We start from the raw sequence: 14,227 nt of genomic DNA, 5'->3' as shown, positions 1-14,227 counted from the left end.
CTGTAACACAAATTCATACACCAGCACATCTGTTGGAGATAAAAGTTATGATATTAAGCAACGCAGAGCTTTTAAACTCAGCATTAATGATTGTGTCCTAAAACCATTTTGGCTGACAGCTAGAAACCAGCTGGCACTGGGGAAAAAATGAAGGAAGATGAATGAATAAATAAATAACCATATGGATGTCCGTTAACTAGAAAACCTAAATATATTTAATAAAAATTGACATTATTAATCATCTGAAAATAAGAAAATAAGAACTTAATTTACTCATACACAGTAAAAAAAGAAAAACATGTTTGGGAAGATTTTTTTTTATGTTTTTAACATTAGTGCGTAATGCATGAAAATACACACACACAAAAAACTGTAATATTATTAAATAATATTATAAATGAAAATAACTTTTTTCTTTTTGAATACATTTAATTGTTTAATTTATTCCTGTGATCAAAGCTGTATTTTCAGCATCATTCCTCCAGTCTTCAGTGTCACATGATCTTCAGAAATAATTATAATATGATCTATCTATTCTTATTAATGTTGTGCTCCTTAAAACTTTAGTAGAAACCATGATTCATTTTTCTTTTCAGAATTCTTTGATGAATAAAATGTTCAAAAGAACAACATTTATTTGAAAATAGTCTTTTTTTTTTATCAATTTAATGCCCTTGCTGAATAATAGTATTAATTTCTTTAAAAAAAAAACAACAAATTTTTTAACTCCATCCAAGTCCCTTTGATATTGTCTTCTATTTGAGATTGGGTTTTTTTATCCATTTTATTGTCTGCAAAAAAAAAAAAAAAACTCTCCACGCTAACAATGTACACATTTTGAGGTATCATTTATGTGAGTAAAACATCAGGTTAGACACGTTATGCACATAATTCTGACACTCACAGTTAGGGATTCGTTCAAGTGTCTAACCCTGACTATAATATATCAGTGTAGATTCTCTAGGTTTTGACTCAGAAAACAAGTTCAAACCACTGTTTTCTATGGAAAAGTGCTCTGGTTATCAAAGGTTGGTTATCAACAAGGCTTTTATGTTCCTTTTCCATTCAGGATTCGCTGATAGAAGTAGACGAGAATGGAACGCTGGATTTAAGTATGAAGAAGAAGAGAGAGAAGGCGAGGGACTCTCCCGTGATGCCGACATTAGGAGATGCCCTTTTCACCCCACCTGAGCCTTCTCTAGCCAAAGCGGCGGGTCTCCAGATCTCCCCGGCCGTCTACCATGTCCTCTACGAACAGGACGCCTGGGACACGCCGCTGAACTACAGCAAAACACCTGTGCAACAAGACAAAGAGGTGAGAGAGAGGCACTTAATGCAGCTTCTGCAGAAGAATGGGTGGATGAGATTTATTAATGTTTTTGATAGACGTCTTTAATGTTCACCAAGGCTGCATTTATTTGTTCAAAAACACAGTAAAAACAGTGGTATTATAAAATATTATTACAATTTAAAATAACTGCTTTCTATTTTAATATATATATATTTCTGTGATCAAAGCTGAATTTCCAGCATCATTCCTCCAGTCTTCAGAGTCACATGATCCTTCAGAAATCATTCTAATATGCTGATTTGGTGCTCAAGAAACACTTATTATTATCGATGTTGAAGCAGTTGAAAAAAGCTGCTTAATGCTTTTGTGGAAACTGTCGTGTATTTTACAATTTTTAGGATTCTTTGATAAATAGATAATACATTTTGAAATATTATAAATGTTGTTTAATGCATCCTTGCTGTATTAAAGTCTTTAAATCTTGAGTGGTACTGTATGAAACGAATAGAATTGGGTGGAAAATTAATAACATCTAATTATAATAATGTCCTGAGAAAACCAAATTCAGTGTCTTAAATGCTCTTTGACTTTGTTGTATGCTACATTAAGAACATATGTGACCCTGGACCACAAAACCAGTCTTAAGTGTCAATTTTTCGAAATTGAGATTTATACATAATCTGAAAGATGAATAAATAATCGTTCCATTGATGCATGCTTTATTAGGATCAGACAATATTTGGCTGAGATGCAACTATTTGAAAATGTGGAATCTGAGGGTGCAAAAAAATCTGAGTCCTGAGAAAATCACCTTTAAGTTGTCTTTTCTTAGCAAAGCATATCATATTTTAAGTTTTGATTTATTTAAAGTAGGAAATTTACTTTAATATCTTCATGGAACATGATCTTTACTTATGATATCCTAATGATTTTTGTCATTTTTGACCCATACAATGTTTTTTGGGCTATTGCTACAAATAAACCCCAGCGACTTAAGACTGCTTTTGTGCTCCATGGGTCACATATTTAACTTAAAACCCTTAACTTTCTATGTATTCATGGCTTTAGGCACACTGTCTCTTCTGATGTGCTGCTATGACATGAAAGCAGAATTAAAAAGAAATTGCAGAAGAATGTTCCTGAAAAGCCGAGCATTTTTCATTCTGTTTGGCGTCAAAGAACAAACCCAGACAGCTGTATGTTTGTCTGATTCTCCATCTGACATCTGGTGCTCAAAGATACTTACCTTACTAAAAAAAAGAGTAAATCCAAAGGTTTTACATTCATCATAAATACTATGAGGGATTATACTGGAGTTTAAATGGATATATGTTTTACTAAGTATACTTGAGCAGCATCAAACCTCTCACAGACTGTTAGTCTGTGTGTGTTACAGAATGCCTTTTTTTTTTAATGTGACCATCGTGACATGTCTTAGAAAATTGCACAGTGATTTGACATTTTGTCCCGTGTCTTTTAGATGGATCAGTTGGATAAGGCATCCCTCGAGGAGAAAGCGTACAACGGAGATGCAAACATGGCAAGTGCAAAAAACAAGATGCTCATAAGAGACAACAAGAAAGAGCTGATGAGGTAAAACATTATATGGACGGCTGTTTTTATATCTTCATTCTCTTTCAGGGTTTCTGGGTCCCACATTAGCATGCAAAAGTCACTGTTACTAGTTAGAGCATGTATAGTAGATCAAGAAATCATAGGCTGCGTGCATCTGCTCTTTTTCTCTTTGCAGTTGTCCGACACCAGGTTGTGATGGTAGTGGTCACGTGACAGGAAATTATGCGTCACATAGAAGGTGAAAAGCCCAGCCCATATTTTGCACTCTCTTTATTTTTCAAGCAGCAAAATAATCTTAATAAAATATACATTAATATGAAAAATAATACACATTATGTCTACGGTATTTTTATTTTACATTTTTTTTCATTTTTGTAGTGTATCCGGTTGCCCATTGGCCGATAAGACCCTGAAATCACTAATGGCTGCTAATTCTCAAGAGCTCAAGTAAGAATTAGCTTGATTTAAAGTTTCAATTAAATACAAATAATAAATGCTTTTATAGTTACTGAGAATTATATATATATATATATATATATATATATATATATATATATTCATTTTATGAATTATTAGAACTAATAACTATTATATAATTGATAAATATATGTATCATTGTTGGAGTAATTATTTTTATTATTATTATTATTATTATTATTATTATATACATTTATTATGAATTGTATTGTGAAATATATATTTAATGAATTAGTATAACTATTATTAAAATTGTATTATAATTACAAATATTTATTATTATTGGTGTTGTTATTGTTATTATATTAATTTGTTATGAATAGTTATGTACACATACATATAACTAATATAATTAATATTTATAATATTAATCTAATATGCATTTTCTCAATATTTTGATTTTCTTGCACCCTCGGATTCCAGATTTATCAAATAGTTGTATCTCAGCCAAATATTGTCCGATCCTAACAAACCATACATTAATGGAAAGCTTATTTATTCAGATTTTATATGATGTATAATTGATTTTTTTTTTTTTTTTACATTTTTGACTGGTTTTGTGGTCCAGGGTCACACACACACACACACACACACACACACATATCAATTACTTATCCATATAATATTTATCATAGTGATTTGTATCATTGACATAAATCTCTATCTATTTTAAAGGTGCCCAACTCCTGGCTGTGATGGCTCAGGTCATGTGACCGGAAACTATGCATCTCATAGGAGGTAAGCTTCATTAAATAGGAAATCTCTACTAAATAATCTTAGACTTCAATGAAAGATAAAAATGTAGTGATTATTTTTGACGTTTCTGCATAAATGGTCATGCTTTTCATTCTAACACGATATCTGATTTTCAACATGTTATACTATGACAGATTTTAGACATCAGGCCACACAAAGGCACTCAGTGGGTTAAATCATTTGCTTTTAAAACCGGGTAATCGCCAAAGAGTAATACTTTGTGGCACTGTCGAGGTAATGATCCCTGTTCAATGGCAACACGGCAGGTGTCAAAGCTTGTAAACGCAGCGGCCGTATCTTTCCCACACACACGTCTGCACGCTTGAACTTCTGAAGGGGTCGTCACATATGTCATGTTCCTCCCCAGTCTGTCAGGATGCCCTCGTGCCAGGAAAGGAAGCTTGAAGCTCACGCCAAGCAAAGAGGACAAAGAAGAGCCAGAGATGAAGTAAGACACCACCAGAACAATGACAAGCAGATCTTTTTATTTAGATTGAACAAAAAGCTTTTACTTTACACTTAAATGCATCAACGCTTTACACAAAATCTCGTTTTTTAAAGTCAATAGAAATCTAGTATGCCCTTTCCATAAATAGGCCACACTTGGATTTTTTTTCTAAAGCATTACATGCACAAGTCACTTTTTTGTGATAACCATTAGATAACTGTTATAAAATAATTGAAATTCACTTAACCTAGCATGAAATATAGCTTGGTTTGAGCATATCAAATGTCTGTATCTTTACTATTAAATTGTGATTTGTTAAGATATCTAAAACTGTTATAATATTTTATACTATTTCAAATTAAAAACATTAATTCATTGTATCCCACAATTTTTTCTCTTGTACAATTAAGGGTAAAAATATGGATCTGGAATAAAATCTGGAATCTGAGGGTGCATAAAATCTAAATATTAGCTTTAAAGTTGTTCAAATGAATTCTTAGCCATGCATATTACTAATCAAAAATTACGTTTTGATATATTTACGGTAGGAAATTAACAAAATATCTTCATGGAACATTATCTTTACTGAATATCCTAATGATTATTTGCATAAAATAAAAATGCATAATTTTGATCGATACAATGTATTTTTGGCTATTGCTACAAATATACCCCAGCGACTTAAGACTGCTTTTGTGCTCCAGGATCACAAAAGTAATAGAAAGTGAATACGGTACATATTCATCAGCATTTTGTAATCAAAACAAAGTGTACACCTAGTCTTTAAATCAGTTATTTCCACAGTAAAACACATGTAAATGAGACACAAGTGTCGTTTTAGGAAATACTGTATGCCAGAAAGCTAGATTTAAAAATTATTTATATAAATCAATTTTGTTTTAATAAAAATAGAAGGGTAGTTCATGTTTGCAGAACTACATTTCCTAGAAAAATACCATTGCAAAATATCATCCATTTAATTAAGAGAGCTCAAAACTCTTTCCTCTTTCCCGTAAGATCTCATTTAATTACAATTAATGCAGCAGTTTGCTCTTTAAAAGCATAATACTATGGAGGGGGGAAAAATTAATTGAATTGATTCCAGCCTCAAATCCGAAGTCTAAACCCAGAGTGACGGGGCTTTCCTACTTCTGCATCTGGGCTAGTATTTCATTTTTAATTACTAATGCAAAGACGAAAGCTTAGGAATTAGTCCCTAGCGGCTCCACACACACTAAAGAAGAACCAGAGAGCCAGAGAAACTGAAAGTGCATCTGTAATATCACTAGATTATTGTAAATTGTCAGCCATATGCTCCATCTCTGTTGTCCGCTCGGTCAGAAACGCCGTTCCCGGAGCCGGACGTGACGGCCAGTGTTGGAGTCGTAATGTTGTCTTGTTTTAGTCAGTGTATTAGAGCCAAAACTGCCATAACAACCTTTCCAACACAGGCCTGCAGACAAGCTATTTGTACTATCCCAGATAACCTCTCACCTCTTTCAATATGGGCTATCACGGAAAGGGTCAGCCACCTCCAAATCATGTGCTTTTCCCCCCCTGTGGAGGACGCACAACAATTATGTGCAATTTATGTCATTCCATTACGGACCTAGGGGGAAAGTGAGCAGCAAAATAAATTGGCCTACTCCTCACCACTCTAGTCTTCAACTTGGTAGGGCTTATGTTTTCCATCGGTGGCACGTTAACCTCCCCGCCTGTAATTATTTACTGAAGTCCGCGTGTGCCGATAGAATTATTCCAGCCCTTTTTTCTGCTTTGAATACATTTTTAATCAGCATTTCACAGGATTAATCTTCTTAATGGTATTTGAAAAGTCTTCCATCTCAGCGAATTGGGGGTGGGGGGGTTTATGGACATGCCAAATCACAAACACGGCAAGGCGGCAGGTTTTGGGCCGTCGGATGTTTTTGTCATCAAATTATCGAGCGAATGTATACGGGCTGGTTTGTGTTTATACTGTAAGCTCTGAAACTAGTTCAGACTCAAATAAGGGATTATCTTTGACAATCCCTGTTACTCTGTTGAGTTTGGGACAACAGAAGAAGGCTGTGCATGGGGTTTAATTTAAGCATGCTGAGGGGTCGGGTCACATCTGTGTAGGTTTTGGCATGGTGACCCAGAAATCAATACCAAACAACCTTTGTGATTCAGATTATGACCTTGTGCCCCCCGACTAGTATTGTTTTAACATCGCTGATATACAATAATAAGGTGTTTATTATTATTGTAATTACAGTTTTTATGCAATTTTATATATACATAACCCACAATAAAATCACTAACATTATATAAAAAATTCAAATATAAAATTTGTAATATTTAATTGTAATAAATCATAATAGGTTTTAGTGATTTTGTTATATATATATATATATATATATATATATATATATATATATATATATATATATATATATATAAACAACTAAAATATTATAAAAACAGAAAATATAAAATCTAATTAATAATAATAATAATTATATCAATTTCTAATTAAAATCATATAAGGTTTTAGTGAATTTTCTGATTTTTTTTATCACTTTTAATAGTTCTTTCAGAATTCTGAGTCACTGCATAACTTCAGTCTAAAAAGTTCACTAGTGGCTGCTTTAACTGTTAACTAATATTTTACGTTTTTATCAGATTTTATAAAAGTCAAAAGTGCTAAAAGCCTAATTGCTTTATATTTATAAATTTATCTAAATTTAGCATAAAATGAATAAGAAAAAAAGGTCTTAATTGATGTACAATATTCATGGAAAGTAAAAATATCTTTTCCAGGTTGCACATAAATTGTTAGTGAAATCAGTGTACACTGTCCTGTTGTGAATGTTACAAATCATATATATAAAATAAAAAGATGTATTTCCTTTCTCGTGCACCAGGTGCCCAGTGGCAGGTTGTGACAGTCAGGGCCACGTTTCGGGTAAATACACGTCTCATCGCAGCGCAGGAAGTTGCCCCATGGCCACCAAGCGGCAGAAGGAGAGCTCGGTGAACGGATCGTCCTTCTCCTGGAAGCTGTGTAAACAGGAGCTCCCGCAGTGTCCTCTGCCCGGCTGCAACGGCCTGGGTCACGCCAACAACGTCTTTATCACACACAGGAGGTGAGGAAACTATACCATCACCTCAACTATAACACCTAGATACTGTATGATGTCAACACATTCATTCTCAACTTTCTGAGCCGTTATCAGGGTTGTTTAGTACTTAGTACATTATATTGAAATATATATTAAGTTAATTAATTATATTGTTATATATAATGTATATTAAATATAGTGTTCCTGTAGCTCAATTGGTAGAGCACTGCGTTAACAAGCGCAAGGTTGTGGGTTCGATTCCCCGGGAACACATGATATGTAAAAATTGATTGCCTGAATGTACTGTAAGTCGCTTTGGATAAAAGCGTCTGCTAAATGCAATGCATAAATAATATAATAATACTATATATAATAAAATATAAAGATGTTAACATAAATATACAGAACAAATATTAAATATACACATATATACAGGTTGACTTCAGATAAGACTTTAAGATAACAGTAGTTATGATCTAAAATATGAATTTTGTTCAATAATTATATATAAAAACACATAATATATATGTGTGTATATATATATATATATATATATAATGCATATTACAGAACTATGTTATTATTATAAATTTCCAAAACTATATTTTATTTCCAGTTGAGCTAGCATATCTGGATAATTATGTTGCTTATTATTTTGTGTATACAAAATAAAGATTTAAATGCACGAATATATACAGTTTGATTTCAGAGATAAGATTCATGTGATGTATGTATGTATATATATATGTATACACACTCTCACACACACACACACGCACACACACACACACACACAGATATATATATATATATATATATATGTATATCAATTGGTCATAAATATGGTCATATATTATACTCATGATTTCTGAAACTAGATTATAATTTGTGTAGTAAAACCAAAAATTGCTAGTACTGACTGTAGATTTTGTGTTTTGTCTCTTCGTAGTTTGTCAGGATGTCCACTAAACGCTCAGAGTATCAAGAAGAAACTCTCTGATGAAGACATGATGACCATCAAACTCCAAACTAGTAGCGGTGAGTATTTTAAGTGCTTAAATGCTTAATGTTTGACCCGCTTATATTATAATTGTAGTGTGCAATAAAAAAAAAGAGCCTCAGAAGCCGCTGCAGCTTCTCATGTAATGTCGTTGAGATTATCATCGTCTGGTTTGTCTTCTGTCCGTCAGGTATTGAAAACAATGAAGACATGCAGCACTTGGATCACGAAATAAAGGAGCTAAATGAATCCAATCTGAAGATAGAAGCAGATATGATGCAGCTCCAGACTCAGGTAAATGACTTTCTCGTGAGCTGAGCATTATGGGTAATGTAGTTTCAGAGCTAAAGAGCTTGTTTTGTCCTGTTTTCAAACAGATTTCATCTATGGAGTGCAACCTGAAGACTATTGAGGAGGAGAATAAAATAATCGAGCAGCACAACGACAGTCTGTTGAAGGAGTTAGCACGTCTCAGTCAAGCTCTTATCAGCAGTCTCACAGATATCCAGCTGCCGCAAATGGTGAGACGGATATCTACACATAAAACATAACCTGAACTCTGTCAACAAATATTATTACAGTTTTAATCCCTTACACAGTTTTATTATGGCAACAGACTACACTGTAAAAACTAAAGCAGGTTTTCAAGGAACATAATACTTCATAAATAGGGTAATAGTAATACTCTACTTTTAAGGTTTCGTTTTATGAAGGCCAATTTAAGACTTTTTAAAGATATTTTAAGACGAAGTAAAGAAAATGATAGTTTTCGTACCATATTGAGAGATATTTTGTATTGTTTAAAGCATACAATCACTTAAATGTGTTCAATTTCTCAGAAAACAAGACTTCAGCTGTCTTCACATTGCATTACAAGTAAACGTAGCACAACATTATGTATGTATTTTTTTATTATTATTATTTAGTGCAGTGCGTCGAACATATAATTGACTTCATAAGTCTTTAATTTGTGGTTGAAATGCAAAAACCCTGTGTTAATATCAGTTAACTACATAAATTACCATGAACTATCAATAAAAACAAATATTTCTAAAGCAGTTAATAATCTAATCTAATGTTAATTTAAAAATTCACAAAATTAAACAAAATTATGGCTTTAACAAAACTCGATGAATACTGTAACAAATGCTCATTGGTAACGTTAATGCATTAACTAAAATAATAATATTTAATATTAAAACGATTATTTAATACAACCAAATCAAACTGAAAAAAGTCATTTTTGTCATATATAAATATTTCCTTTAAGGAACCAACTGAACGGTTTATATTTTACAGTGTATTTTCTAAAGAAAAGTACCATATTAATACAGTTAATGGTAACTTGATATTAGCCACTAATGTCATTAAAACAAGATAATTTCTTGTTTGTAGGATAATTTAAGTTAATTTGATTCTACTGTAGCAATAGGGATTATGCTATGTGCATGTTTGTAAGGGTTAATGTATTTTGAAGACATTATGAAACATGCATTTCAGAGTTAATGAATGCCGTGTTCTTTCATGTGTTTCAGGGTCCGATAAATGAACAGAACTTCGAAACATATATGAGCACGTTGATGGATATGTACAATAATTCAGAGCATGAGTATTCACCAGAATGCAAAGCCTTACTGGACAGCATCAGACAGGCCATCAAGGGCATTCACGTATAAGGCCAAACTCTCCTTCACAAGCATTTGATTGTCCGCCGAGGGCTGGCTTTATCATCTGTGCAAGATATGTCTAGACAAAAAAAAAAAAAAAAGTATCATTCCGTGACAAATTCATTGCACTGAAAAATACCAGCCACATTTTTACAGCTCAATGTTCCTTTCAGTGAGATTTGACCTACATTTGCACTTATTTATTTCCTATGGTTTGCCTGACTTTATTTCATATTGTTATTTTGTGTGTTGTGCTACATATTATCTTTATTCATCGGTACTATTTATCTCACAGTAATCTTATTTATTTATTTATTGCTATCATTTTTGCTGCAACTCCAAAATGCAAGGCCAGTCTTACAAATTGTAAATTTAATTTTTGCATTTGTTGTACAATAACTGGGAGTTTTAGTCGTTTGTGATGACTTTTTCTTCATGACTGATGTCAAATGTAAGAATAGACCACTTGCGCCACCTGTTGGTGAGCAGCTGGTATTGGTCTCAGCTGGTATCAGAGCCATGTGCATCCCCAAGTTAATGCATTAAGGTTAATGTATGTCACTCAAATGACATCATTTATTTTCATGCATAAATTATAATAAGTGAGCAAATGGAAAGCATTTTATGTGAGTAACTCTCCAAACGGAGTGACTGTACAGTGAGCAAAAATCTAATCATCCAGACGCACACACGAAAAATGATTTCCGTCTCTGTTCATATGAACTGCCTTTGGTGTGCACATCTGTGTGTGCATATATGTGCCTAAATGTAAATGAGTACATGGATTATGATATGTTTTGTGGTAGAGCAGTATTACGTGAACGGTGATTCATTTTATTCTGCAGTATATTTATTTTTTTCCGAATGAAAACTCTGTTTACCTACTGTTTATACACCATTTGAAGTATGTAATGATATTCTTGTAAAAAACAAAACAAAAAAAAAACAGATCAGGCACAATACATTTTTTATTATTTTCTGTGAGACTGATCTCCTCAAACTTCGGCTTCTTCTGTATGACAAACAGTGGGCTCTCAAATAGGTTTATGGATGATGTTTTCTCAAAGCACTTCATGTCTTCGAGCCACTAAAATATAAAAATTGATGATTTGCAGCAAAATAACGGCAATAGAGAGTAATCTTTCCATTATGACTGGATCTGTACCAGTTGATTTAGTGTTGAAATGCACGGCCGAGGTCACCTCAGCGGATCTGAGTGCTGTTATTGCTGTGTTACCATCACAGACAGCCTCGTCACAGCACTTTTAAAGCTTTCTCTAACACTAAACCTACCCTTTTGCACTTTGATTCTGTTATTTAGTGTTTATTTTGAGCGGGTCACAAATGCGTGATCGGTGCAGGTTATTTAAAACATTAGTTTAAACTTAGTTTTACGTTGTCCATTGATGATGTCAAAATGTTTTATTTTTTGCAGGTCATTCAGAGGGAATAAAACACTATATTATCTGACCAAATGAGCATAATGAATTGTATTCTCAATAAAACAAATCATGTTTTTTAATCCTAAATCCTAGATTAATTCTGTTTAAATTATTTGTAATTCTTAATTTTTTTATTTATAAACCACAAATTGTTTGCTCAGGAAGTTTTTGTGAGGAATATTTATTTTTTCCTTTTTGTATTTGATGTTTTGTAATGTGATATGGATTTTTTTTTGTGTAAAAATAAAAAAAAATATTATAATACACAGTTCTGAAAATGATTTTTTTTTTTTTTTTTACTTTTTTTTCCTTACACTTTTAAAGTTTCATAAGCAGTACTGTGTTGTACAGTTTGTGTATGGTAGAAATAAACTATTGAAATGATCTGCATAGCACTTATTGTACAGTTGCTCATATTAAAGTCCTATAAAATAATATAATTTATATTAAAGCTCATTTAAAAATATTGACATATCTATATGCAGAGTTCATTTGGCATATATGTCTTTGAACATATTTTAATTACCATCCACATTTTAGGTTCAAATTGATATATATATAATTAATATATATATATATATATAATTTGTGTGTGTGTGTGTTTTACACAATTGGTGGTTTCACATGGTCACTACGTTTTTTTCTTCCTCAATTTTTATATTATTTTTCTTCACTATTTCATTTTAAATACTTGATGTAATTTGAAAATTATAAAATATATAAATATATAAAAAATATATAAATATATAAAATTATAAATATACTATAGCCTTCATATGTCATTCATAAAAGTGCAAAAAATATACTGTAGAAATTGGAAAAAGAATTCTGAAATCTTCATGAAATCATAAGGAAACACTTTTTATGTTTTTTTTTATTATTATTATTTGTTTTTTTTTTATTGCAAGACAACATAAATACAAAATAGCACTACATTGATACAATGGGGAAAAATGTATAATGTCAAAGATCCGAACCAAATCCAGAATCCTAAAAATGGCTTATTTTGCAAATCAAATTTAAACGCTTCTGACTACTCAACATTAGTTTAACACTCAACTTTTCACTTAGTTCATTTTAAGTGCTTAGAACAAAGATAGAAAAAAAACATTTTTAAAAGTAGCCCATATAAAGGCTATTCCAGATCATCTCGGTTTCAATTCATAAAAAAACACCGTCGAAACTAGAAAAAGAAATGTCTGAATCTCCATGAAATGATTACAAAAAAATCTAGCGAAGAATCTAAAACGTTGCTCTCGACACGTTCTAAAACGAACACAGCAATATATTCCAAAACAGTTCTCATGTTCACCAGCAGATGGCGCATGGATGCAACTTTGAAGGACGGACTGTGTCTGGCCTTTATTCCTGGACTCGAACCACTGCAAGTCAATGGTTTTCAGTCCTGGTCCTGGGGACACACTGTTCTGCAGATTTTGCTCGTCTCTCTTATCTGATACACATAATGAGCTGAAGATCTGAATCAGCTGTATTAAATAAAAGAGACACACTTTAAAATGTGCAGAGTGGTCGCTCCCAAGGAACAGGATTGAAAACCACTGCAGTAAGTATCAAAAAAGAGACACTGATTTCTGTTTAAGCGACTGCAAAACAAATAAACAGTAAGTTTTAACCATATTGACTGGTTAAATCACTAAACAATGAGGCTATTTAAGTGATTTTCCCAATACTTCCTCCTCAGACACCTCATGTGACCCTGCAGCACTGATATGAAATCTACGCTGTGTAAATACCGTGTTCGGTTTGTTACCCTTTGTAATTATCTTTTTATAATTAACAGAGTAATTTATCCTTGCTTTTGATGAGTTGATGCTGATGCAAATTACATCTAATTATCTCAAATGAGCCACAGCTTTCCTGTTACACGTCAGCTAGAAACAAATCCAACAATTATTAAACGGTCCATGACAGACATGCACAGCAGACAGTATATGTCTGATTTGTGCTGATTCACCTCAATCCCCAGGAAATGTCACAGTGGGAAATGCTAACATGCCACGCTTATGGCAATTCACAGAAATCACAGGAAAATCTGAAAAAAAAAAAACAATGCACAATATTTTGGTACATTTTATTTGACATAAAGTGGTGTTTTTATCTTAACTGAGTTTATCTTTAGGTCTATCTGATAGGAAACACTGATTTCTATACACGGGGACATACCTGAAACTTCACTTGATGATATATAAAACTAATTATTACTACAGTCTAACCATAAATCTTTAAAGCTTACCACGTAAAATAAAATAAAAAAACCTTACATTAAAAAATCATATTAAAATCAATTAAATAAACATAAAAGCTAGCTTTAGTTAATATATTAAACTATTATGTGTATATGTATACACACACACACACACACACACACACACAACCAGACATAATAGTTTATTATAGTAAATAAAACCATTTTAAAAATCTAACTAAATAAAAATGAGTTTGTGTG

General features: G+C 32.3%; 1 protein-coding gene across 4 annotated transcripts in view; it reads left to right on the top strand.

Annotated features, from left to right (window-relative positions):
- Positions 1–11,248, top strand: part of LOC113092826 (suppression of tumorigenicity 18 protein-like) — a 48,596-nt gene extending 37,348 nt beyond the window's left edge. For 3 of the 4 annotated variants that reach the window (XM_026258587.1, XM_026258585.1, XM_026258586.1), the window contains 11 exons: positions 1,070–1,315; positions 2,772–2,884; positions 3,042–3,104; positions 3,245–3,313; positions 4,019–4,081; positions 4,467–4,547; positions 7,454–7,675; positions 8,601–8,689; positions 8,842–8,945; positions 9,029–9,172; positions 10,187–11,248. In XM_026258587.1, the coding sequence (XP_026114372.1) occupies positions 1,070–1,315; positions 2,772–2,884; positions 3,042–3,104; positions 3,245–3,313; positions 4,019–4,081; positions 4,467–4,547; positions 7,454–7,675; positions 8,601–8,689; positions 8,842–8,945; positions 9,029–9,172; positions 10,187–10,327 (1,335 nt within the window). In that variant the 3' untranslated portion in view covers positions 10,328–11,248. The remainder of the gene's footprint in view (positions 1–1,069; positions 1,316–2,771; positions 2,885–3,041; positions 3,105–3,244; positions 3,314–4,018; positions 4,082–4,466; positions 4,548–7,453; positions 7,676–8,600; positions 8,690–8,841; positions 8,946–9,028; positions 9,173–10,186) is intronic. The other variant, XM_026258588.1, reaches the window with a different exon arrangement.
- Positions 11,249–14,227: the final 2,979 nt, after the last annotated feature.

The sequence above is a fragment of the Carassius auratus genome, unplaced genomic scaffold (genome assembly GCF_003368295.1).
Source record: "Carassius auratus strain Wakin unplaced genomic scaffold, ASM336829v1 scaf_tig00214714_1_2670353, whole genome shotgun sequence".
Lineage (NCBI taxonomy): Eukaryota > Metazoa > Chordata > Actinopteri > Cypriniformes > Cyprinidae > Carassius > Carassius auratus.
Note: the sequence above shows the minus strand (reverse complement) of the source record. Positions and strands in the feature narration are given on the sequence as shown.